The 25,080-nt window shown below is 35.7% G+C and overlaps 1 protein-coding gene across 10 annotated transcripts in view; it reads left to right on the top strand.

The window, feature by feature from the left end:
• HEATR5A (HEAT repeat containing 5A) overlaps positions 1-25,080 on the top strand; it is a 111,414-nt gene that overhangs the window by 44,682 nt on the left and 41,652 nt on the right. For all 10 annotated transcript variants that reach the window (XR_012378954.1, XM_073895033.1, XM_025870204.2 and 7 more), the window contains 8 exons: positions 2,403-2,512; positions 7,797-7,960; positions 8,051-8,226; positions 13,489-13,594; positions 14,475-14,665; positions 18,947-19,106; positions 21,979-22,168; positions 23,058-23,227. Coding sequence is in view for 9 of the 10 variants with exons in the window: in XM_073895033.1 (XP_073751134.1) it covers positions 2,403-2,512; positions 7,797-7,960; positions 8,051-8,226; positions 13,489-13,594; positions 14,475-14,665; positions 18,947-19,106; positions 21,979-22,168; positions 23,058-23,227 (1,267 nt within the window). In the remaining variant the exon portion in view is untranslated. The remainder of the gene's footprint in view (positions 1-2,402; positions 2,513-7,796; positions 7,961-8,050; positions 8,227-13,488; positions 13,595-14,474; positions 14,666-18,946; positions 19,107-21,978; positions 22,169-23,057; positions 23,228-25,080) is intronic.

Below are 25,080 nucleotides of genomic sequence, written 5' to 3'. Positions count from 1 at the left end.
CTGTCATTTTCCATTCTTTTTAAACTTCTTTTGGGGTTCCAAATAGACAAATTTTAAATCTTTTCATTTTGTCTTCCATGTCTCCTCATCTTTTTCTAATATTTTTTCTCCTTTTTTTCTCTGCTACATTCTGGGCAATTTCTTCAGCTCTCTTTTCCAGTTCACAAATTCTCTTTTCAGCAGGTTTAATCTCATATGCCTTCTCCTCTTCCAGGACTTGGGATCTGCCAGGTCTTAGGAACCCCCTCAAGAGATTTTATTTTGGGGCACCTGGGTGGCTCAGTTGTTAGCCATCTGCCTTCAACTCAGGTCATGATCCTGGGATCCTGGGATCGAGCCCCGCATTGGGCTCCCTGCTCCATGGGAAGCCTGCTTCTTCCTCTCCCACTCCCCCTGCTTGTGTTTCCTCTCTGACTGTGTCTCTATCAAATAAATAAATAAAATATTTTAAAAAAGAGATTTTTATTTTATTCACCCTCACTTTGCCATGAGCATAAACTCAGTACACATTCTTGTGTTGATATTTGTATTAGTGTTCCCACTCTGATTTTAGCTCATATTTTGTTTCATGCTTTTTATGTTTGTTTGTTGGAGGGGCATGGAGGTGTAGCCTAGGAGAAGTCCCTTTCTGCAAGCCTAGCAATGTAGATTATCTTTTATCTAGGATCTAAGTATATTTGTAGCTGAAGGGCCTTTAGAGACTCTGATGCACCCTCCTAATAGAAGCAGAAGCCACTAGCAATGTTTTCTTAAATTCTTATTTGTTTTGAATAAAATCTTACTTTTTGTAAGAAAAAAAATACATGCACACACACCCCTCTGAACTAAATTTTGTTTTATTTAAACCAGGTAAATATTGTGGAATTTTTAAAAATATAATTCATAACTTCTTAACATCTTGTTAATATGATTGAAATTGTTTTTATATGTCATCTGTAATTTTCTCATTTGGTTTTGGAGAAATACAAAAATGTAGTGGATTTATTCTTCCATAACTAAAAAAATTCTACCTAGGTTTTAGAAATGTTTTCTTTATGTTGTTAACTGTACTGAATGATATAAACTGGTACCAACTTTTTAAAAATACGGTGACAACTCAAAAATTAACTCATTTCTGGGGCACCTGGGTGGCTCGGTCGTTAAGCATCTGCCTTCGGCTCAGGTCATGATCTCAGGGTCCTGGGATCGAGCCCCACATCCAGCTCCCTGCTCCGTGGGAGGCCTGCTTCTCTCTCTCCAAATCCCCCCTACTTGTGTTCCCTCTCCCGCTGTGTCTCTGTCTGTCAAATAAATAAATAAAATCTTAAAAAAAAAATTAACTCATTTCTTCTAGAAACCAGAAATAATAAGTATTAGTTCCCCAGAAAATACAAATGAATAAAAACTGCCAGAATTTCTTAGCGTACCTGGAAACCTCATGCTGTGACAATTTAGTGGATTTATTCCACTGGCACACTAATGTAATTCCACTGTATTTCTGTATAGCTAAAACGATGGAGACCATATTCCACTTGATAACATGGTACCTTGCAAAGAGCAGTACTCCTTTAATATTTGTTAGACAAGTGAACATCAGTAAAATGATGCCTTTGTACCAGTAGTGGTAATGAACAGAAGATTAAAAAGTACATGAAAGTGAAGGAAATAAAAGATTTTGTGATTGAAACTTTTAGGGAAACATTGGCTTGACTTGTATGCTTTATTAAAAATGAATTTGGGGGTGCCTGGGTAGTTCAGTCAGTTAGACATCTGCCTTCAGCCTAGGTCATGATCCCAGGGATTGAGCCCCACATGAGGTTCCCTGCTCTGCGGGGAGTCTGCTTTTTCCTCTGCCCCTCCCCCTGCTCATGCGCGCTCTCTCTCTCTCTCTCTCTCTCTCTCTCTTTCTGTCAAATGAATAAATTATTTTTAAAAGTTAAAAAAGAGAACTTGTTTTATGATCTTTGCATATTTTGATGCTTTTTTTTCCTATTTGGTGATGGTATTCCAGATCAAGTTTCAAACAAAAACTTGGATTTTACCTGCATATTTATGTTTCCTGTTTGTTCCCTTCCATATGATTCCTTTTCCAAATAATAGACTTTTTTTTTTTTTTTTTTACAAATGCCAAGTTGTAAATTGTGGAATTTAGTAAGAGCTTATTTTTAGACAAAATACTGATGGCCTTAGAGATCTAAGTTGAATATATAGTTTTGTTGTATGGAGTGTGATAGGAAACAGTAGAATAATTTCCATGTGTGACACATATAATATCTCTTACAACTTATCATCACATTATTTTTTTAAAAGGAAAAAAAGAAACATAAAAGAGCACTAATGTTTGCTAATAATACATATAGCTGTTTTATATGTCAACCTATATAACTTACACATTTAAGATATACTTTTCCTTTTATTTTAAGGCTTTCTTCAGTGCTAAAAACCTATGGAAGCACTTTGAAAACACCATCAGTAGTTTATAGACAAAGGCTTTATGAATTACTGATTTTATTACCTCCTGAAACCTATGAAGGTATGTGCTTTAAACCAAAACGTTTTACTGTTTGTGGCTAGTGCTGGGAAAGTAATACCCGAATGAATGAATGATACGGCGTTTATTTAGTACCTTATTTCTAGGAGGTTTAGTGAGTTCAGTCTTAACTATTGTATTCACCATTATACAGTAAATAAATTTTTTTAAAAACCTACTTTTTAATGTCTTGCTTTTTTTTCTCCTCTGGGGGAAAAAGGTCCCTAGTTCCACCGTGTGGAAGAGAATGAGTCACAAAGATTGGTCTTGATTCTACTCTAGGGTTTCCTTCTACATTGATGATCTACTGTACACATTCCGTTTCACTGTTCCATTCTTTGCTGTGCCCAAACAAAAGTTTAATACTGAACTACCAAGGTATAATTAATTTTCTAAAGTTTAGAGTGTAGGTTTTGCCTTTATTGGATTCAAATATGACCTTAGATTACTAGTATACTATGATTGGTAAAATATACTTGTCTTTATTTTAAAATTAGTCCTACAAACTTTCTTATAAATTTAAAACACAGTTTCAAGAAAATATATTGCTGCTGCTAAAGTACTCAAGATGCATGTTTTAAGTGGTGAAAGTTGTAAATGGTCTCCATTGGGAACTTCATATTTTTTTTAGTCTTAATAGTTTCCAACCAAACATATTAAGTTGATTATTACTTCAAATCTGTGTCTTATACAGATACATTTATTGGGTTATATCCTTATTTTACAGGTAAATGCAATATCATATCTACCATAGTAGTTTAAAATATTAACCTGTAACTTCTGTTTGGCCTTTATTATATGAGTGGTATTATTATGTGAGTGTGGTACTGCCTTTCTTCCTGGTTCACAAATATACCTAGCAAAATGTTCAATACAAAGTAATCATTTAGTATATGAAGAACTGGGAAAAAATGGGTGATTGTCATTTCTCAGGAATTGTATCAAAAGAATCATTTCTGTATGCCAGACACTGTGATAGAAATTGTATATATTATCTCATTTATCTTAGAATAATACAGTGAGCTGGTTACATTTTCCTTATTTGACAGATAAAGGCATAGAGAAGTTACAAAAACCAACTCAAGAACATATATGCAATAAATAGTGGAATCAAGATTATAGATCTGCTTCATGCTGTGCTGCATACCTATTTGTAGGTAACCTGCAAGAGACTTAACAAACAGTCAAGGCTTAGTGATAGGTGCTTCTCATTGTATACTACCTCTTAGTATATAAGAGCTACCTGCTAGATATAAAAGCCCTAGAGATAATTTCTGTGTTCCATACCTCTGATAGCTGTCAGGTCCTGGCAAAAACACTTCCCTTTAGATATTTATATCAAATTTACCATATTTTAGAGTTTATTTTCAAACTACAGATGAAAAAAAAAATGATTTCTTTTTCAGGTCTTCATTAAACATCTAAGAATACCAGAATTTCAACTTAAAATCTACACTGTATCTTCTAATAAGTGATAAGTCTGCCCTTAAAAGACTTAAGGAAAAAAAACAAAGTCTTGTACTTTTTTCTCAGAGTTAGAGTTTAGTCAGAAGTCCTAAAGGAATAAAAAAAAGTCCTAAGGAATAATGAATGTAAAGTGTATAGATTTTAAATCAGTTCCAGAGTGTTCACTGGGAGACAGTCAGGAATTACTATAAACTTGAAAAATAGAATCAATATTTACCTTCTTTATCTTTTTCAGTTTATTTAACATTACTTAAAGAATTAGTTCATAGAAAAATGAAAATATGGAGGTATTAATAGTTTTATGTTTCAACCAAAAAAAGTAATTTGCTATTTCTTGGCTATCTTTTTTCCATCTTTAAAACTATAGAAATAAAATTAAGGATTTTTTTCCTTAAAGACTTTTTAATTTTTTTTTAAGATTTTACTTATTTATTTATTTGACAGAGAGAGAGAGATCACAAGTAGGCAGGCAGGCAAGAGGGAGAGGGAGAAGCAGTCTTCCCGCTGAGTCAGGGAGCCTGATGTGGTGCTCAATCCCAGGACCCAAGATCATGACCCGTGCTGAAGGCAGTCACTTAACCAACTGAATCACCCAGGTGCCCCATGACTTTTAAATTTTTTTAATGGCATTCTATTTAATAGATTTATGTGTATGGAGCATAACAGTCAGAACTTTACCATTAAAATATCAACTGACATTTAAAATAACGGCTCATCATACAATAATAACCTATAGTAATTTCTAAATCTTTTAACACAAAATGAAATAGTAGTCTTTAAAGTTATAGATCTCATTAATTCAAAATATGGCCAAGTAACAAAACAAGTTTAAAGTTCTGATGATACTGGTTGGTACCATGAGTTGTCAAAAAGTACGTTTACAAGACAGAGTAAGAAATTGCTTTTGTTAATGGGACCTATTTTTTAAGAATTTAAATGACTGGTTGTCCAGCAGATGCAGACTTTTGTTGTAGGAGTGACTTAGTTTTCCGAAGTTTGTGGAGTAAAAATTGGATTCTTAGTTTTTATTTCCTATTTTAGTTTTGTTATGGACCTTTCAAGTGTTTTAATTTTCTCCACACTGGAAATTGCTCCTCATTAGCAACAGAAAGCCAATGATGTATTTCTACAAAAAAAAAGCATATTTGCAGGAGTGCCTGGGTGGCTCAGTTAAACATGGAGCCTGCTTGTCTCTCTCCTCCTGCTCTTCCTCATACTCTCTCAAATAAATAATGTTGCCAGAAAAGCGTATTTGCATTTTAAAATGTAATCATTCTTAAATTCAGGGACTTTTAGGTGAGCAGTCACTTTGAATGAAAAATAGGAGTGGGCACCTGGGTGGCTCAGTTGTTAAGCATCTGCCTTCGGCTCAGGTCATGATCCCAGGGTCCTGGGATCGAGCCCCGCATCAGACTCCCTGCTCCATGGGAAGCCTGCTTCTCCCTCTCTCACTCCCCCTGCTTGTGTTCCCTCTCTCGCTGTCAAATAAATAAAATTTATAAAAAAAAAAAAAACTTAAGAAAAAGAAATAGAGAGGAGTGCCTGACTGGCTCAGTCCATGGAGCATGTAACTCTTGATCTCAGGGTTTTAAGTTTGAGTCTCACATTGTGCATAGAGATTCTTAAAACTTAAAAAAATCTTAAAAAAAAAATAAGGGGCGCCTGGGTAGCTCAGTTGGTTGAGCATCCAACTCTTGATTTTTGGCTCAGGTCATGATCTCAGAGTCGTGGGATCAAGCCCCACATCAGGCTCCATGCTCAGTGGGGAGTTTGCTGGAGATTCTCTCTCTCTTTCCCCTTGCCCCCCTTGCCACACTCTCTCCCTCTGTAAAATAAGTAAATCTTTAAAAAAATAAATGAGAAAGAAATTATTTCCACACTTAGTTGTAAATATCTTTGAAATGGCAGGTCAATATGATAACGGACCAGTTTTTCAAAATGTATATATAAGAGAAACAACCATATGCTATCTCATGTCTTTTTTTTTTCTTTTTTTTTAGAGTGGAGGGAGGGGCAGAAGGCAGGAGAGAGAGAATCTTAAACAGGCTCCACACCCAACCCAGCTCGGAGCCCGGAGCCCAACACAAGGCTCAGTCTCACAACCCTGAGATCATGACCTGAGCCAAAATCAAGAGTTGGTCGCTTGGGGCACCTGGGTGGCTCAGTCGTTAAGCGTCTGCCTGCAGCTCAGGTCATGATCCCAGGGTACTGGGACTGAGCCCCACATCAGGCTCCCTGCTCAGTGGGGAGTCTGCTTCTCCCCTGCTTGTGTTCCCTCTCTCGCTGTCTCTCTCAGTGTCAAATAAATAAAATCTTAAAAAAAAAAAAAAGCATTGGTCCCTTAACCACCTGAGCCACCCAGGCACTCTGCACACCACCCCCATGTCTTATAGAAGATTGCAATGCTGTCTGTGAACTAGGATAGCCCCCGAAACACAAATAAAATGGATCCTCTGTGGATCCAAGTTCCAAGTTATTAATCTGCAAAAAAATACAATAGAGGAACAAATTAAACTGCACTGCGGCATATATTCATAAAAATTCAGGCTGTAGAAACTTCTACAGAAAAACCTCATTTCTTCAAATAAATTACACAGGGAAGGGGCACCTGGGTGGCTCAGTCATTAAGCATCTGCCTTCAGCTCAGATCATGATCCCGGGGTCCTGGGACCAAGCCCTGCATCAGGCTGGCAGGGAGCCTGCTTCTCCCTCTCCCTGCGCCCCACCTCATGCTCTCTCTTGCCATCTCTCTATCTCTCTCAAATTAAAAAAAAAAAAAAAAAATTACACAGGGAAAAGTAGAGGCAAGAACTTTATTTATTTTTAAAAGATTTTATTTGTCAGAGAGAGAATGATAGCACAAGCAGGGGGAGCAGCAGGCAGAGGGAGAAGCAAGACTCCCCACTGAGCAAGGAACCTGATGTGGGACTGGATCCCAGGACCCTGGGATAATCACCCGAGCTGAAGCCAAATGCTTAACCGACTGAGCCACCCAGGTGTCCCAAGGGAAGAACTTTAGATTGAATGAGACTTAAAATGTATCAACTAATGAGAGCATGTAGACTTCACTTAGATCTTAATTCAATCAAAAGCAAACAAAAACAGGCATTTATGAGACAATTGAAAATTTGAACACTGAATGGGTATTTGATGTTAAGTGTTTTTTAAAACATGATATTATAATAGGATTGTTTAAAATGTCCTTAACTTTCAGTGATACACAAGGAAATATTTATAGATGAAATGATATGCCTTCTAGGATTTACTTCAAAATAATATGGGAGGTGGTGAGATAGTGGATGGAGGTGTAGTGAAACAAAATTGATCCAGCTGGTCAAGATGCATGACAATCATATGCTGAGGTGGTGAGGAGTTGGGGTATCATAATACTATTATGTCTGCTTATCTATATGTTTGAAATTTTCCATAATAAAAAACATGTCGAATGTTTATAAATTTTTTAAGCTATGGTTTTTAAAAATAAATATAATTTATCTGCTTTTGTCTTCATCTTTTTTATTCTGTTTCTGTCCTTCATGCCATTTTATTCAACATGATGGTAGTATTTAGTCAGTATCATGAGGTACACATACTTTGAGATGTCTTTTCAGTATCTATTCTTAGTCTTGTGACCAGTAGCACCAGTTGAGCCGTTTGTTTGTAGTGTATTTTTTAAGGATGAGATATAATCTTTGGCTGTAATAGATTAAAGTTAGCTGATGTTTAGATTAAAGCTCTGCCTGGGTTTTTTTAACCCTGTACTTTAACCAGTTAACTGCTTTTAGTAAATTGCTGATTGCTATTTTCTGTAACTCAACAGGAAACCTTTGTACTATCCTCAAGGAGCTGGCTGCTGACTTGACTGCCTCTGATATACAGGTGGCAGCATCCGCATTTTTACTTCCACCCCTCTGTCATCAGGATGATCTTGTGATATTAAGTCCTTTGCTACAAGAGACTGACCATAGATTTATTGAAGAACAGGTACAGTCATTTTTCAGTAACTCTTGGGTTGACTTATTCTGTGAACAGTCATTTTAATACCTTATATATATATTTTTTGTTTTGTTTTAGCTCCTGCTTGGTAATGGTATTGCTTGTGGAAGTTTGGAGTATGACCCTTATTCTATTTATGAGAAAGATGTAGAGGGAGATTCAGTGCCTAAGCCCCTACCTCCAGTACTATCAGTTATTAGCTCCGCAGTCAAGCTCTTTGGAGTTGTATGTGCTCATGTGGGAGAAGCCCAAAGGTAAATCATCTTTAGTAGTTCACTTATCCTGAAATCCAATATTTAAGGATTGGTCATTGATTCAGTGAATGCATAATAGAGAACTGATTCATAAGAAAAATACGAGATCTCATTAGTGGGGTACCTGGGTGATGTAGTCGGTTAAGCGTCCAACTCTTGGTTTCTCAGGTTGTGATCTCTTGTTGTGAGCCCTGCATCAGGCTCAGCGCGGAGTCTGCTTGAGATTCTCTCCCCACCGCCCCCCATTGGTGCGCGCGTGCTCTCTCTCTTTCTCTCTCTCAAAAAAAAGTTTTTATTAGCATAAAAGAGTTCTTACAGATGACAGGTGTAGGTGAGATAAAGGCTCTTGTAATTATTCACCTGGCTAATATTTAATAACTAATTAAGTCAATGATTAAATTCAGTGTTAAATTGAAAACTGCTAGGCTTTCTTGTGGATATACTTTATCCATAATTACCTTACCATTTAACTGAAAATACAAATAAAAAAACACTGATTAAAAAAAAGAACAACAAAAAATGCAGTGATATTAGAATTTTGATTTATGAGGTATTGTTACAAAGAAGAACACTGGTTTTCTGCTTAGATTAGGTCTCCTAAGCTTTCTTACCTTCCAACGCCTTGTGGAGCCATTATAGATCTTTAGTTTGGTGGATTTCAAAAATTAGATTAAAATTGATTAGTCTTAAGTTTGATAGATTTCAGTCCACTCAAAGTACACCTCAGTTTTGGAATATCAAAGACTAAAAATGGTTTCTTATTGCGAATGACAGTTTCATAATTGATAACTGAGATAATACCTTTCTTGGAGATAAAAAAACACTACTTGTATCTAGTATCCAGTAAATTGTTTTTATGTGAGATACTAAATGCAGTGTGAATTTCTCCCATCGGCTGTGCTTTTTAACAATTTATAAATTAGTAACTATCCTCATTTATTCATATTCTTTCTTTCCCTCTCTTCTCTTTCTCTCTCTCCTTCACTTCCTCCCTCTCTCTCCCTCCTTCCCCACTGTCTCCCACCCTCCCTTCCTTCCTGTCTGCCTCTAGCATGCTAAACCAAAAATAATAACATGTAACTAGATACATAGCTTTTATATCATTTTATCTAGTTATGTCTTCCAGAGAATATCAATTAGGTAGGGAATTTACCTTGGTCTCTTTTGATGAAGACTCACAAAAATGTTTGAATCTTGTCAGCAACACATTTTTGGGGGGGTTTAAAGTAAGCTCTAGTCCCAACATGGGGCTTGAACTCACAATCCCAAGATCAAGAGTTACATGCGCTACCAACTACGCCAGCCAAGCACCCCAGGAACACATTTTTGAAGCATGTCTCTGGGTAGTTTACTTTCAATGGATAGAATAGTGAATAAAACTTACGTTTGTTTTTTATGTTGATTGTTAATAGCCTCATGTCATTTTATTTTAAACGATGGTAGTATTTGCTCATTATAAGATATACACAGACACATACACACCGAGATGTCTTTTCAGAGCTTAAATTTTAAAAGATGATGTTTTTCCCAAATTTATTTGTAGCCTATAGCTCCCTGTGTATACTGTAACTATAAAGTTGTGGCTTTAACTTATTTAAGATAATATATGACCAAATTATAAATGAATGCTCTAGCACTAAAAGATGAGAGGAAAATCATAGTAGTCTGGAATATTCGAAGAGGAATTGATAGAGGAGGGATGCCTGAGGTGACTCAGTTGGTTAAGCCTCTGCCTTCAACTCAGGTCATGATCCCAGAGTCCTGGGATTGACTGAGTCCTGCACCAGGCTCCTTGCTCAGTGGGGAGCCTGCTTCTCCCTCTTCCTGTGTCTACAGCTCCCCCTGCTTGTGCTCTCTCTTTCCCTCTCTCTGGCAAATAAAGAATTGATAGAGGGGCGCCTGGATGGCTGAGTCGGTTGAGTGTCTGATTCTTAGTTTCAGCTTGGGTCATGATCTCATGGATCATGAGATTGAGCCTGAGCTCAGCAAGGAGTTTGCTTGAGATTCTCCCTCTCCCACTGCCCCTCCCCCTGCTCCTGGATGGGAGCTGAAGTGCATTCTCTCTCTCTTTCTCTCTCTCTCCCTCTCCCTCTTTCTTAATTTCAAATAAATAAATCTTGGGGCACCTGGGTGGCTCAGTCAGTTAAGTGTCTGCCTTCAGCTCAGATCATAATCCCAGGGTTCTGGGATTGAGTCCCACATCAGGATCCCTGCTCAGTGGGGAGTATGTGTCTCCCTCTCCCTCTGCCTGCCGCTCCCCCTGCTTGTGTTCTCTCTGTCTCTCTGTCAAATAAATAAATAAAATCTTAAAAATAAATAAATACATATTTAAGGGAAAAAAAGAGAAGAATTAATAGGGTGGGAGTGAACCAGTTTGTAACTATACCATTTTATAGAGCATACAATTTAAAATAATTAATTTGATTTAACATAGAATTAACTACAGTGATGAAACGGGGTGGCCTTGTGGGGAAAAAATTTAAATTAAGCATATTCTTAAATGGCTCCACTCTTTCTTTTTTTTTTAGATTTTTTTAAAGATTTTTATTTATTTGAGAGAGAGAGAATGAGAGATAGAGAGCATGAGAGGGAAGAGGGTCAGAGGGAGAAGCAGACTCCCTGCTGAGCAGGGCGCCCGACATGGGACTCGATCCCGAGACTCCAGGATCATGACCTGAGCCGAAGGCAGTCGCTTAACCAACTGAGCCACCCAGGCACCCGGCTCCACTCTTTCTGACAGGTCTAAGACAAAAAGTGAAAAAGAAAAGAATATACTTCTTAGAGAAGGATTTTTTTAGGAAAATTATTTTATGTTCTAAAATTTAACTTAATGCTAAGTTTTTTTTAACCTCACCTGGACTAAAATAGTATATAGAATGAATATATATTTAAGGGAGAGGTTTTATTTGTTTTAATAAAAATGTTGTGACCTGGTAAAAACAAAACAGTGTGTGTTTAGATTCTAACTGAATAAAAACAGTAGGCAGTACTTTGGAGATTTTTAAAGGAAATGGTCTGGCAGGATCCCAGATACAGAAAGTGGGTCATAAGCAGCTCTCAGCAGTCTCCATTGGGTGTCATTAGAGGACCAGAGAAGAGAAACTACATAAATAGGAAAGTTAAGTTTCTAATATCGTGTTATCCCAAATATGATACTTATTTAAGATGGCAGACCCTTTTTCTTTTGAGTCTTTACATTCCGAGGGAAAAAAAATGTTTTTAACCGAAGTATCTATATTTAACAATAGCATCTGAATATTTCAAAGCATTTTGTTGTCATTGTGCTTAGCTTTGTGTTTAAACAGCTTAAAAGAAAGTCCTTAATAACATGAAATTGTCCTAAGATTAGAAATAGGTTTTTCATATTTTATTTATGCACTTAGAAATTAAATTGTCTTTAAATCATTTGGTTTTCTCTGTTTGACTATAAGATTCTAAAAGTAAGAAAACTTTGCATTGGTAATTTTAAAGTACTAAAATGTTTAAAGTTCTAGAATGCCAAGATAATTTATTTATTTATTTTTAATTTTTTATTGTTATGTTAGTCACCATACATAACATCATTAGTTTTTGATGTAGTGTTCCATGATTCATTGTTTGTGTATAAGCCAAGATATTTTTATACAGAAAAGAACTATGATTGATCTTGTGCATGTGTTGTTTGTGCTTACTTTGAAGCATTTTGCACCTAAATGCAAAGAATGAATTACTTAATTCATCTGAAGATTGTTCTGCCCTTGACAATACATTGCAGTCACTTGGACAACTTTTTAAAATGTACATTCTGATTTAATAGTATGGTATGCATGTATGTTGGGTATTGAAATTTTCAAAAACTCCTTAGGTAATTCTGACATGCAGCCAAGGTTGAGAACCACTGTTATAAATGCTGTAAAATCATTGTGGGTTGATGGAGAGAGGAAAAACATAGTGCTGTAAGGACATGTAAAACAATTCACAGAAGCAGGGCGCTTGGTGGCTCTGATGGGTAAGCGTCTTCCTTCTGCTCAGGTCATGATCCCAGGGTCCTGGGATCGAGCCCCGCATTGGGCTCCCTGCTTGGCAGGGAGCCTGCTTCTCCCTCACCCTCTACTGTTTCCCCAGCTTGTGCTCTCTTGTTCTCTCTGTCAAATAAATAAAATCTTAAAAAAAAAAAAATTCACAGAAGCTACATTAATAGCTAATGGACACATTCAATCCCAGACCAAAACTAATATCCATCATAGTTAGAATTGTGAAAATTAAAAAATTTCTCTGTCAGTAGAATGATTGAATAAATTGTAATACATGTGCACAGTAAAATTTGGCTTCATGAAAGTTACCAAAGAATAAGAATGATTTGAAAGGTGCTTAGGAGGTAATGTTAAATGAGAAACAGAAGAGTTAAAATTATGTTAATATATAGTGTGATCCTAAGTACATTTTAAAGTATAGCTGGGAGTTCAAAGAGCTGTGCTGATTCTCATTAACTATAGATGACATAAGTTGATGCTACCTTTAAAATGAAGCTATGTATTTGAATCCAATTAAGTCCTATTATTAAGAACAAGAAAGTTGATGCATGTAACTTTTAAGATATCCTTTGTTTAGGGGTGCCCAGCTGGCTACATCAGTAGGATATGTGACTCTTGACCTCAGGGTTGTGAGTTTGAGCCCCACATTGGGCATAGAGTTTACTTAAAAAAAGAAAAGAAGAAAAAATAAGATACCCTTTGTTTAGAAAATAGTTATTGAAATAGAATTTTTCCAGGTAAATATTTATTAAGTGATACTTTTGTGGGGTTTTTCTCACATAATAATGTTTCTCGCCCACTGTCAGAATGACACAAAATCAAAATGTTTTTGTATTTTTTACGATATATTTTCTTTTTTTTTTTAAGATTTTATTTATTTATTTGACAGAGAGAGAGAGTTAGCGAGAGCAGGAACACAAGTGGGGGAGTGGGAGAAGGGGAAGCAGGTTTCCCGCTGAGCAGGGAGCCCGATGCGGGGCTCGATCCCAGGACCCTGGGACCATGACCTGAGCTGAAGGCAGACGCTTAACAACTGAGCCACCCAGGCGCCCCTACGATATATTTTCTTTTCCTAAAATGTTTTAGTATGTTCAGCAAGAGTTTATCTCATTTTAGCAGTTCCCACAAAATAATGCAACAAAACAGATTAGCAGTATATACTCAGTAATGCCCTTTGTCTTACTTCATCTTTATTAGCAAATTCACTGTCTTACTATTTGCTTTTAAATCTTGTTGTTTCTGATTTTAGGCTTTTTATACTGGAACAGCTTTTGGACAGTATAAAGCACTCAAAAGGAGCTCGTCAACAAATAGTTCAGTTACATGTTGTTTCTTCACTCTCTAGTTTCTTGAAGGTAATTGTTTTTTTAAAATTGGAGCATTTGATTAATTTTTTTTCTAATGTATGTCCAACTATGTAGGTTGGAGGAAGGTGTTTTTAAAGAACTGCTGCTTTTTTTTCCTTCCCTTTTTTCTTAATCTCCTAATGAAAATGTTTCAGGATTTGTAATTCCCCTTTTACTTTTTCTCTATGTAAAACTTGTTAGTCAGAAATTAAACCTGAAGTCTTGGCTTAGGAACATGCTTTAACCTACTCAGCCTAATATCCTATACCAGAGATTGGCAGACTATGGCCTATGAGCCAAATCTGGCTTATTGCATTTATGGCTTATTGTTTCTAACTAAAATATAATACACTTCATTGATTATTTTATGGAAATTCCTATTAATGTTCTTCTGAACACATATATACTATAGTGACAATCAATTACCATATTGTTTGCCTGGAGGTTTAAACTTCTAAAGAACTTTCTGTGAAAAATGAAATTATTTTTGGGTGTTCAGTGTTTATTTGTGTGTGTGTGTGTGTGTGTGTGTGTGTGTGTGTGTGTGTGTGTTTAAGTAGTAATCCAAGAATGAGCATATTTGCTTAACCAGAATATTCATTCCAAACTGGATTCGAAAATTTACTACAGGGGTGCCTGGGTGGCTCAGTCTGTTAAGCATCTGACCCTTGATTTCGGCTCACATCATGATCTCAGAGTCGTGAGATTGAGCCCTGAGTCAGGCTACACGTTCAGCAGGGAGTCTCCTTGAGGTTCTCTCTCCCTCTACCTTTGCCACTCACCCCACTTGCATTTGCTCTCACGCTCTCTTTCTCTAAAATAAATAAATTTTTTTAAAAAAGGAAATTTACTACAATTGTAAGTTTGGATTATTCTTTACATATTTCAGTACTTAGCTGTCTCCAAGGGAAATTTGGGTCCAGAAGAAATGAGAAGACCTGCCCTAGCGTTGGTGATGGGAGCCCTAGAAAGTCCCAACCCCCTCTTAAGATGTGCAGCTGCAGAGGCATGGGCTAGATTAGCCCAAGTGGTTGATGATGGAGCTTTTACTGCTGCATTAGCTCAAGTCAGCTTTGACAAGTAAGTGAATTTCCTAATACTCATAGACTATATGTCAAAACTGGGTATAGTTTGTTGATTTTTTTTGGAACTAGTGAAACTTCATCCTGGGAATTAACTCAGAAAAAAATTGATAAACACAGATACTTTCAAATGAAGGGTTTGCTCATCTTAGGACATAAAACTATTACTACTTTGGCTTTAGTTTTTATATAGTAAGAGAAAGATTACCAATATATGAGTGGTATAATTGGCTATTAGTGGAATGGACTCTGGGGGACACGGAGTTTTATCATTTAAAATATAGATAATAGGTAGTAATAACAATCTACTGGAAAGAGTAAAGGCTGTACGCTGTCATGATCAGGAAGCATAAACTATGTTTTCATTTTTGCCAGCTCTGAGATCATGAGCAAAGAGTAAACTTCTCAGCTAGTTTTCCTGTTTTTTTGTAACATTTTTAAATTTTAATTAAATTAATTAACATATAATGTATTATTGGTTTCAGAGGTACAGGTCTGTGATTCATCAGTCTTATATAAGACCCAGTGCTCATTACATCACGTGCCCTCCTTAATGTCCATCACCCAGTTACCCCATCCCTCCACCTCCTCCTTATCTTCCTCTCTGGTTTCATCTTGTTTTATTTTTCCTCTCTTCCCCTATGATCCTCTATTTTGTTTCTTAAATTCCACATATCAGTGAGATCATATGATAATTGTCTTTCTCTGATTGACTTAATTTCACTTAGCATAATACCTTCTGGTTCCATCCACATCATTCTAATGGCAAGATTTATGCATATATATACCACATCTTAATCCGTTCATCTGTCGATGGACATCGGGCTCCTTCCATAGTTTGGCTATTATGGACATTGCTGCTATAAACATTGGGGTGCAGGTGCCCCTTCAGATCACTACATTTGTATCTTTGGGGAAATACCCTCTGTTTCAAATAGAAGGTTGTTAATACTACCCTGCCTGCTTAACAGCGTTAAGGTAAATGAAATAATAAATATGAAAGTAATATGAAAGAATAAAACAACCACAAATAAAAGTTCATGGTTATATTAGTAATATATGTATATAAAATTATATTCATAGTAGTAGTAGTAGTAATGCAAGTAGCACTTTAACCTTCCAGTTTACTGAATATGTGTGACTGATTTGGTTAAGAGGTTGAAGTGTGGTGGTGCCTGGCTGGCTCAGTTGCTAGAGCATGCGACTCTTGATCTCGGGGTTGTGAGTTCAAGCCCAATGTTGGGTGTAGAAATTATAAATAAATAAACTTTAAAAAAGAGAGAGAGAGCTGGAAGTCTGGAGTCAGATTACTAAACTTGGTTCAAATCCCATTCTTCCACTTAATAGTTGGTTACTGTGTAAGAGTCACTTTGGCTATTTTGTTCTCCTCATCTGTAAAAAGGAACTGGAAATAGTACGAATCTCAAGGTTGTTGGGAGGATTAAAGGAGTAAATGTAAAACATTTAAATTAGCACAGAATGCATAAGAAAACTCCTAATAAATGTTTATTTTTCTTGCTATATTTAACATTAAAATCAAAGTTCTTGAGTTGAAACTCTCTTTGTATGGAATTAAAGTATCTCAGCAATGTGAGCTTTTAAAATGTAATTTAATGATGCTCTCAACAAAGTAGACATGGAAGGAGCATACCTCAGCATTAAAAAGACCATATATGACAAGCCTGCACCTATCAAAAGCTAAAAGCTTTTCCTCTAAGATCAGGAACAAAAAATGGATGCCCATTCAATTCACTTTTATTCACCTTGGTTTTGGAAGTTTTAGCCATGCAATTAGACAAGAAAAAGAAATAAAAGGCATCCAGATTAGAAAGGAAGAGGCAAAACTGTCACTGTGTGCAGATGACATAATTCAAAATTAGAAAATCCTAAAGACTCCACCAAAAAACTGTTAGAATTAAATGAATTCAGTAAAGTCACAGGCTATGAGATCAACATACAGAAATCAGTTTCTATACATATAACAAGCTGTCAGAGAAATTAAGGAAACAATCCCAATCACTATTGTCAGTAAGAATAAAATATCTAAGAATCAGTTTAACCAAGGAAGTGAACAACCTGCACACTGAAAACATTAAGACATTGTTGAAAGAAATTGAAGATGACACAAATAAATGGAAAGATATACCATGCTCCACAAGGATGGCATGCAAATTCATGAAGCATTCCATATTTTAATACACACACACACACACACACACACACACAGACCCCATGCTCATGGATGGTAAGATTTAATATTGCTAAAATATCCATACTACCAAAAGCAATCTACAGATTCAGTGTAATCCCCATCAAAATACCAATGACATTTTTCACAGTGCTAGAACAAAAACCTGAAATTTTTATGGAACCACAAAAGACCCAAATAGCCAAAGCAGTCTTGAGAAAGAAGAACAAAGTTGGAGGTATGCTGATTTCAAACTATATTACAAAGTGATAGTAATTAAAACAGTATGTTACTGGCATAAAAACAAACATAGATCAATGTGTTAGAATAGAGAGCCCAGAAATAAACCCACACATATCTAGTCAATTAATTTGACAAAGGAGTCAAGAATGTATAATGGGGGGAAAATGGGCTACTGGCTGGCTCAGTCAGAAGAGCTTGCAACTCTTGATCTTGGGGCCATAAGTTTAAGCCCCACCTTGGTCATAGAGCTTACTTTAAAAACAAAACAATTGGGGAAAACAATCTGTTTAATAAATGGTGTTGGGAAAACAAGACAGCTACTCGCAAAAGATTGAAACTGGACCACTATCTTACATTGTATACAAAAATAAATTCAGAGTGGATAAAAGACTTGAAGTAAGACCAGAAACCATAAAACTCCTAGAAGAAAACATATGCATAAACTCTTTGACATTAATCTTAGCAGTATTTAGGGGAAAGGTCAGGCTCCTCAGGCAATGGCAACAAAAGCTAAAACAAACAAGTGGAATTACCTCACACTAAAAAGGTTTTATACAATGAAGGAAACCATTAACAAAATAAAAAGGCAGCCTATGAATGGTGGAAGATATTTGCAAGTCATATATATTCGATAAGGGGTTAATATCCAAAATATATGAAGAACTTATACAACTTAATGTCAAAAACCTGATTTTAAAAAAATGGGCAGAGGACCAAATAGACATTTTTCCAAAGAAGACATAGAGAGATGGCCAACAAGCACGTGAAGATCTTCTCCACGTCATTAATCATCATGGAAATGCAAATCAAAACCATAATGAGACATCACCTCAAACTTGTCTCATTGGCTAATATCCAAAAGACAGTAACAAGTGTTGAGTAGGATGTGGAGAAAAGGGAACCTTCATACACTGTTGGTGGGAATATAAATTGGTGCAGCCACTATGGAAAGTAGTATGGCAGTTCCTCAAAAAATTAAAAATACAATCCAGCAATTCCACTGTTGGGTATTCAAAGGAAATGAAAACATTGATTAAAAGAGATATCTGCACCCCTGTGTTCATTGCAGCATTATTTACAATACCCAAAATATGGAAGCAACCTGTGTCTATTAATAAATGAATAGATAAAGAAGATGTTGTGTATAATATTACTTAGCCATAAAAAAGAAGGAAGTCTTGCCATTTGCGACAACATGGGTGGACCTAGAGGGTATTATGCTCAGTGAAATAAGAAAGACAAATACCATATGATTTCACTTATATGTGAAAAGAAATGAATGAACAAACTCATAGATACACAAGAAATAAACTGTTGGTTACCATAGAGGAGAGGAGGGTGCAAAACAGGTGAAGAGAATTAAGAGGTCCAGACTTCCAGTAATAAAATAAATAAGTCATGGGATGCAATATATAACATATAGACTGTAGTCAGTAATATTGCAGAAACTTTGTATGGTAACAGATGGTAACTAGACTTATTGTGAGGATCATTTCATAATGTATAAAAATACCAAATCACTATGATACATGCCTGAAACTAATAGGATATTGTGTACTTCAACTTGAAAAAAGTAACAAAGTAATAATGCTTGTCTTACAAATTTAGTGTATTTCTGAAAAACATTGAAATTATTCGTACTTAATCATTAATAATGTGAAGACACTTTTATTTAAAATGTTTTTCTTTTCAAGATACCTTTCAGGTCATTTCAGAATTTTTTTTTTATCAGTTAACAGTAAATACATTTTTGAATTTTGCAGCTATTCATATAAAACGTTTTGCCTAAGTGACAGTGGACATGCATTAGTTTTGTTCAGTGATTATTTTTTATTTCTGTAATTATAGATTGAAATCAGCAAGGGATGTGGTTACGAGAACAGGATACTCATTGGCTTTGGGATCCCTACATAGATATTTAGGAGGAATAAGTTCTTCTCAACATTTGAATTCTTGTGTTGGAATCCTTTATACTTTGGCTCAGGACACTACTTCTCCTGATGTGCAGGTAAATACCCCATGTGATATCTTCTTGAAATTCATGATTTGTATATAATGCACATTGTTTTTATAGACCATTATTAATTTATTAATAATCCCTCCCCCAATAAATATCCAAACCATTGTTAACCTTGACTGGTTTTTGAAATTCAAATCTCTCTATCTTTACTTCACACCCAGAGTTTCTAAAATCAAATTCAGTATCTTTTTCTGAAAATGGATCTTCCTCCCATCTTAATAATAACATTTACTGTTTTGGAGAGCTTAATAGTAGGTACCAAGGATTGTTTTATATTCTTCTAAAACATTAACATATTTAAGCCTCACAACAATCTACAGTGTATGTTCCCCTTATACAAAAAGAAAACTGGAGCTTACAGAAGCTAAGTAACTTACTCACAGCCGAAAGCTAATAAATCATGGAGTCAGTTCAAGAACACAAATCATGAACTCTAAACCCATGTTCTTAACCAGTTTACCATTATTATTGTACACATCTTAACCCATTTCAATTAATATCCTCATTCTCTTGATATCTTAATCAAATCTTGATTTGATTCCTGCCCTTTTTCTCCCCTTATCTTATCTCTGCCTCCCTTGTGTGTTCCTAATTACTACAGTAGTAGTTTTAGGTTCTTTTCAACTCCCCCTAGATGTGAAGACACATTTGTTTTCCTGAAAGACTTTCATCTTGCCACTTCCCTACCAAAAACCTGGGGAAACTGCTTATTGCTTCCTAAATCACCTCCTTCAAGTCCTATCAACTGACCCAGTAACCTGTTATTACCCGAAAGCACTGGCTTCTCTTACAGATGACCTGCCTATTTTCATCCCACATGTACCTTTCTCATATCTTATATTTTTCCCATTGTTCTTTTCCCTTACTATTCCTATCTGATAATCCAAATTTTCTAGTGTTCTGAGATCCAGTTTAACCACCTTCTCATCAAATTTCAACATCCCTAATCCACAGTTAGCTCCCTTTGAATTACCATATTACAAATAGTCTCCTCCTCATCATCATCCAGTAGTAGACTGAGTTAATTTATAAGGTGTCCATTCTTTCATCCTCCTTTATTATAGCAACTTTTGTTTTTATTTGTTCTATTTCTCTTCTCCCCTTCAAGAAGTCTGTTGTGGATGCACATACTTTTATATCAAATACCTTTTTTGTTGATTAAATGCTTTTAGTGACTTCCAGTGTCATCAAATCTGATTCTTCTCGATTACTGCTATCTCTTAACAGTTTATTTTTGTAGCATTTAAAGTAAAATAAGCTTTCTGGTAAGAGGGGTAAAACTTCTCGTTTTCCTAAAGGGAGAACTTTTTATGTACTTAAAACATACATAGAAGTAGAATATACTATAAGGACCCTATTATACCTATCATCTGACTGCATTGGTTATCAGTCTTGTTTCATTCATTCATTTGTTCATTCATTTATTCATTCATTGGTGGCTTAAACAACAGAAATTTATTTTCTCATGGTTCTGGAGGCTAGTAGTAGTCCAAGATCAAAGTGTCAGCCAGTTTGGTTTCTTCTGAGCCCTCTTTGCTTGGCTTGCAGGTAGACACCTCATTGTGTCTTCACATGGTCTTTCCTCTGTGCTTATGAATCTCTAGTGTTACTCTGTCCACATTTTCTCTTCTTAGGACACCAGTCACATTGGGTTAGGGCCCACCCTAAAAGCCTCATTTTAACTCCCTTAAAGGCCCTGTCTCCAAAGACAGCCCCATCCTGAGGTACTGGGAGAAGCCTTGTTCATTTAAACCGGAGTTGACAAATGTATTTTATTAAGAGCTACATAGTAAATTGTGTACACTTTACACCTTCGGTAGTGCAGTCTCTGTCAGCTGCACAATTCTGCCACTGTAGCAGTAGAGCAGCCATAAATACATAAATAAATGAGCATGACTGTGTTTCAGTAAAGCTTTATTTGTAAAAACATGTGGCAGGTCAGATTTCACTCAAAGGCATATCATTTGTTTTATAAAGAAATATATATTTTTTTAAGATTTTATTTATTTGAGAGAGAGAATGAGATAGAACACGAGAGGGGGGAGGGTCAGAGGGAGAAGCAGACTCCCCGCTGAGCAGGGAGCCCGATGCGGGACTCGATCCCAGGACTCCAGGATCATGACCTGAGCCGGAGGCAGTCACTTAACCAACTGAGCCACCCAGGCATATAATATATACTTATTTTTATATGTTTATGAAAGTACACTTGTCTTAAGTGTGCATCTCTGTGAATAAAGTATACAAACTAAATACACCATGTAACCAGCACCTAGATCAAGAAATAGAACATTATCAATACCCCAAACACTCTCCTCATGTTCTCTTCTAGTTACTACCTGTCCCACCAAGGATAACCACTATCCTAATTTGCAACATCATATATTAGTTTTGCCTGCTTTTATACTTTATATCAGTGGAATCATATGGTATGTAGTCTTTTATGTCTGGCTTTCTTCAACATTATGTTCAAGAGATTTGTCCATATTACTGCATGTACTGGTAGATTTTGTTGAATATTTATTTATTTTGAATCTTTTAAAAACTGGAATTTTTGTTCACATAGATTAAATAGTAAACAATTTTCAGCAAACTAGATTCAGTTCAGGCTGTTAGCTAAAGAACCAAACATAGACTTGGAATTCTTAGTGCTGAGATTTCAGTTTATCATTCTAAATTAGATGATTAGATCTTTTCTTAAACTTCTTATGTTCTCTATTTCTCTTTCCAGGTTAGTAATAGCACACAAATTACTTTACTTTGCTGTTACTTTATCACTTGTTTCAACAAAGAACAATTCATTGTGTTTTATGTTTCTTAATGCTGCTGTAGCATTTTAAATTGTTTTTCTCTGTCTTTACAGACCTGGGCACTACATTCGCTATCATTGATAATTGATTCTGCTGGCCCACTCTATCATATGCATGTGGAACCCACCCTTTCTCTTATTATAATGTTATTGTTAAATGTGCCTCCTACTCATGCTGAAGTTCACCAAAGTCTTGGTCGCTGTTTGAATGCCCTTATTACTACATTGGGTCCAGAGCTACAGGGTATGCATAACTCATTTTGTGATGTTTTACATTAAGAATGTACATAGAAAATGAATTCATTTCTTATTACTGACTCAAATACTTGTCAGTGAAATGAAGTTTAGTATAATGTTCTATGCAAATCCATGGGCAGAATGTTGAGAGACATCTTGGGAAGAAGACGTTGACTTCTGAATGTTGACATAATAGAACATAACATAGAAACGAGGAAACTTAATGTAAGTTCCACCACTACTTAATTCAGTGACCTTTGGAAAATCTTTGCTCTTTGGTTTCCTTCTCTATCAAATGGGGGAAAAGTTGAAAAGCCTTTGTGATTGACACATAGTAGGTGATCATATATTTTGTGAAATGCCATTCAGTGTGATTTCTCTTACCTTGAAAAGACAAGGAGTACTATATTTAGAAAGATTAGATATATCTTTTTAAATGTTTCCCTTAACAATTAAGGTGATAGACACCAAGTGGAATAGTTTAAAGAACTCATCTCTTTTAAGAAGTAAGTGATTAAGTCCCAAAGCTCAGATAATCTGATCTGTTCAAATGTAAAATCTATGATTTTAATATTTGAAAGCAACTCAACTTATATAAGCAGGGCTAAGTTCATTAGCCATTTCTAATTCTCCTTTTCGTGAAAATTTGATATAACCTAGTCTTAGGTTCTTGTTTGCCTAATGATTTATGTTGACGTAAATTTTTCAGAGTAAGAATAACTAACATAACCTAAAAATCTGTCACCTGGATTATCCCTGCTTTTGTAGAAGAAATTTATTTCACAGATCCTTGAGATTAAAATTGGTATTAAAAAAAAATTTAAACCTAGTAATATATGCTTAAAGATGAATGATTTCATAGACCAATTATTCAAAGCTCTCTGCTTTCCTTTTAGGTAATAGTACTTCCATTTCCACCTTAAGGACTTCCTGTCTTTTGGGTTGTGCAGTGATGCAAGATAATCCAGACTGCCTTGTTCAAGCTCAGGCCATTTCTTGCCTTCAGCAGCTTCATATGTTTGCTCCAAGACATGTCAACCTATCTAACTTGGTCAGCTGCCTCTGTGTGAGTATAAAATTATTAGTGAGTCCTTAGTTTTTTTTTCATTGGAAACTTAGGTTTATTTATTCTCTAGTCTGTGTACAATAGCTATTTTCTCTCAGTTCTAGTCTTTTTTTTAGGGGGTAGGGCCAACTCTTATGTAATCACATCTTAAACCTCTCATATATTCATTTTTCTTCTCTTAGTGTTGAACTTAACATTTGGAATATTTATTCATTAGTCAATAAACATATAGAGGGTGCTTAAATGTCCCGGATACTGTATAAATGCCATAGGGCCTGGAAAAGTTTATGTGATGTCTTTGTTTTTTCCTTCCTTTTTTCTGCATAATTACATATAAAGTTCTCTCCACCCCAGATGGGCAAATAACATTTTTCCTTAATATTCTAGTGGCATATCCATCAATATCTGGGTTTTAATAATACGTTTAATAAATATGGCAAGATGAATGCTGAAAGTTCTGGTGAAGTGGTTCATAATCGTCAGTGGTTTTAAGATTACCTTGAGTATCATCAGTTTCTATCTGGACTTGCCTCAAAAATTGAGTTACATTTGGAATTAAAACAACACCATTGCTTTTAAACATTTCTGCCCCTAGAATGTCCACAACACACTCCCATTAGTAACATGACAGTTGAGAATCATTACTTTAGACAGACCTTTCATTTACAAGCTTGAGGCAGAATATGCAGCATTTCAGACCTTGAAAGAACCTCAGATGTTATTAAAACCAACCTTCCCAATAAAAAAGATAAATCAAGGACCAAAAAGTCAAATAATTTGTACCTAGGTATAGTGGTAGCTCTAAGTCTAGAATCCAGTTTCTCAACTTGTAGTTCAGTCCCCATTTCTTTATTTCTTACTGACTTTATACTTATGGTTAGCACTTTTTTTTTAAAGATCTTATTCATTTATTTATTTAAATTTTGTTTATTTGAGAGAGAGAATGAGAGAGAGAGCATGAAAAGGGGGCGGGTCAGAGGGAGAAGCAGACTCCCTGCTGAGTAGGAAGCCCGATGCAGGACTCGATCCACAGACTCCAGGATCATGACCTGAGCCAAAGGCAGTCACTTAACCAACTGAGCCACCCAGGCGCCCACTTAATGGCTAGCTCTTAATCTCAATTCTACCATCTCCTAGTTCTGTGGCCTTAGGGAAGTCCCACAACCTCTTCCAGCTTTAGCTACCTTGTCTGTAGAACACAAGGATTACACAAGATGCCGCCTGTAAAGGCACATGTCCCAACCACTTAATACATAGTTTTTATTTTCTTAACATATAACTTATACATTATATTAATCTTCATAGTGATTTTCACAAAGTTACATAAGACTCTTAAAAAGAGGATGTGACTGACTTTTCTCATAGAAACTTGGTTCCTGTCTGGGTCAAACATGTTTTGGAGAAAATAGCACTAACTGGAAGAAGGATTTTACCTTTACCACTCAATGACTTTTCCCTAGGAATATTATTCTTTCTGTTCCAAGAGCCATCACCAAAACCAGTTACTGAAAAATAGCCACTCCTTTGCAAGTTGATCAAACTTTCACTCCATTATACTGCCTTTTTTTTTCTTGAATTATAGTAGAAATTTTCCACTGGTAGCCTTTTGAAATTTGTCTAACTGATGCATTAATTCATTTACTTAGTTTATTGGGAAATAAAGAACAAAACTTACTACTAATTCTTGATGAATTAGATTTGATCAAATTCATTACTCTTTTTTTTTTTCCCCCGGACTGAGAAAGATTACATATAAAGAAGAATAGAGACCACTATCAGATTTTTGTTTTAGGAACATTCAGAGCAGTTGAGAAAATCAAAATTAACAATTAACAAATCTTATTTATGTTACT

This window comes from Callorhinus ursinus, unplaced genomic scaffold (genome assembly GCF_003265705.2).
Source record: "Callorhinus ursinus isolate GAN/ISIS: 27379988/994484 unplaced genomic scaffold, GSC_fseal_2.0 scaffold8, whole genome shotgun sequence".
NCBI lineage: Eukaryota > Metazoa > Chordata > Mammalia > Carnivora > Otariidae > Callorhinus > Callorhinus ursinus.
This window is presented reverse-complemented; position numbering and strand designations above follow the sequence as displayed.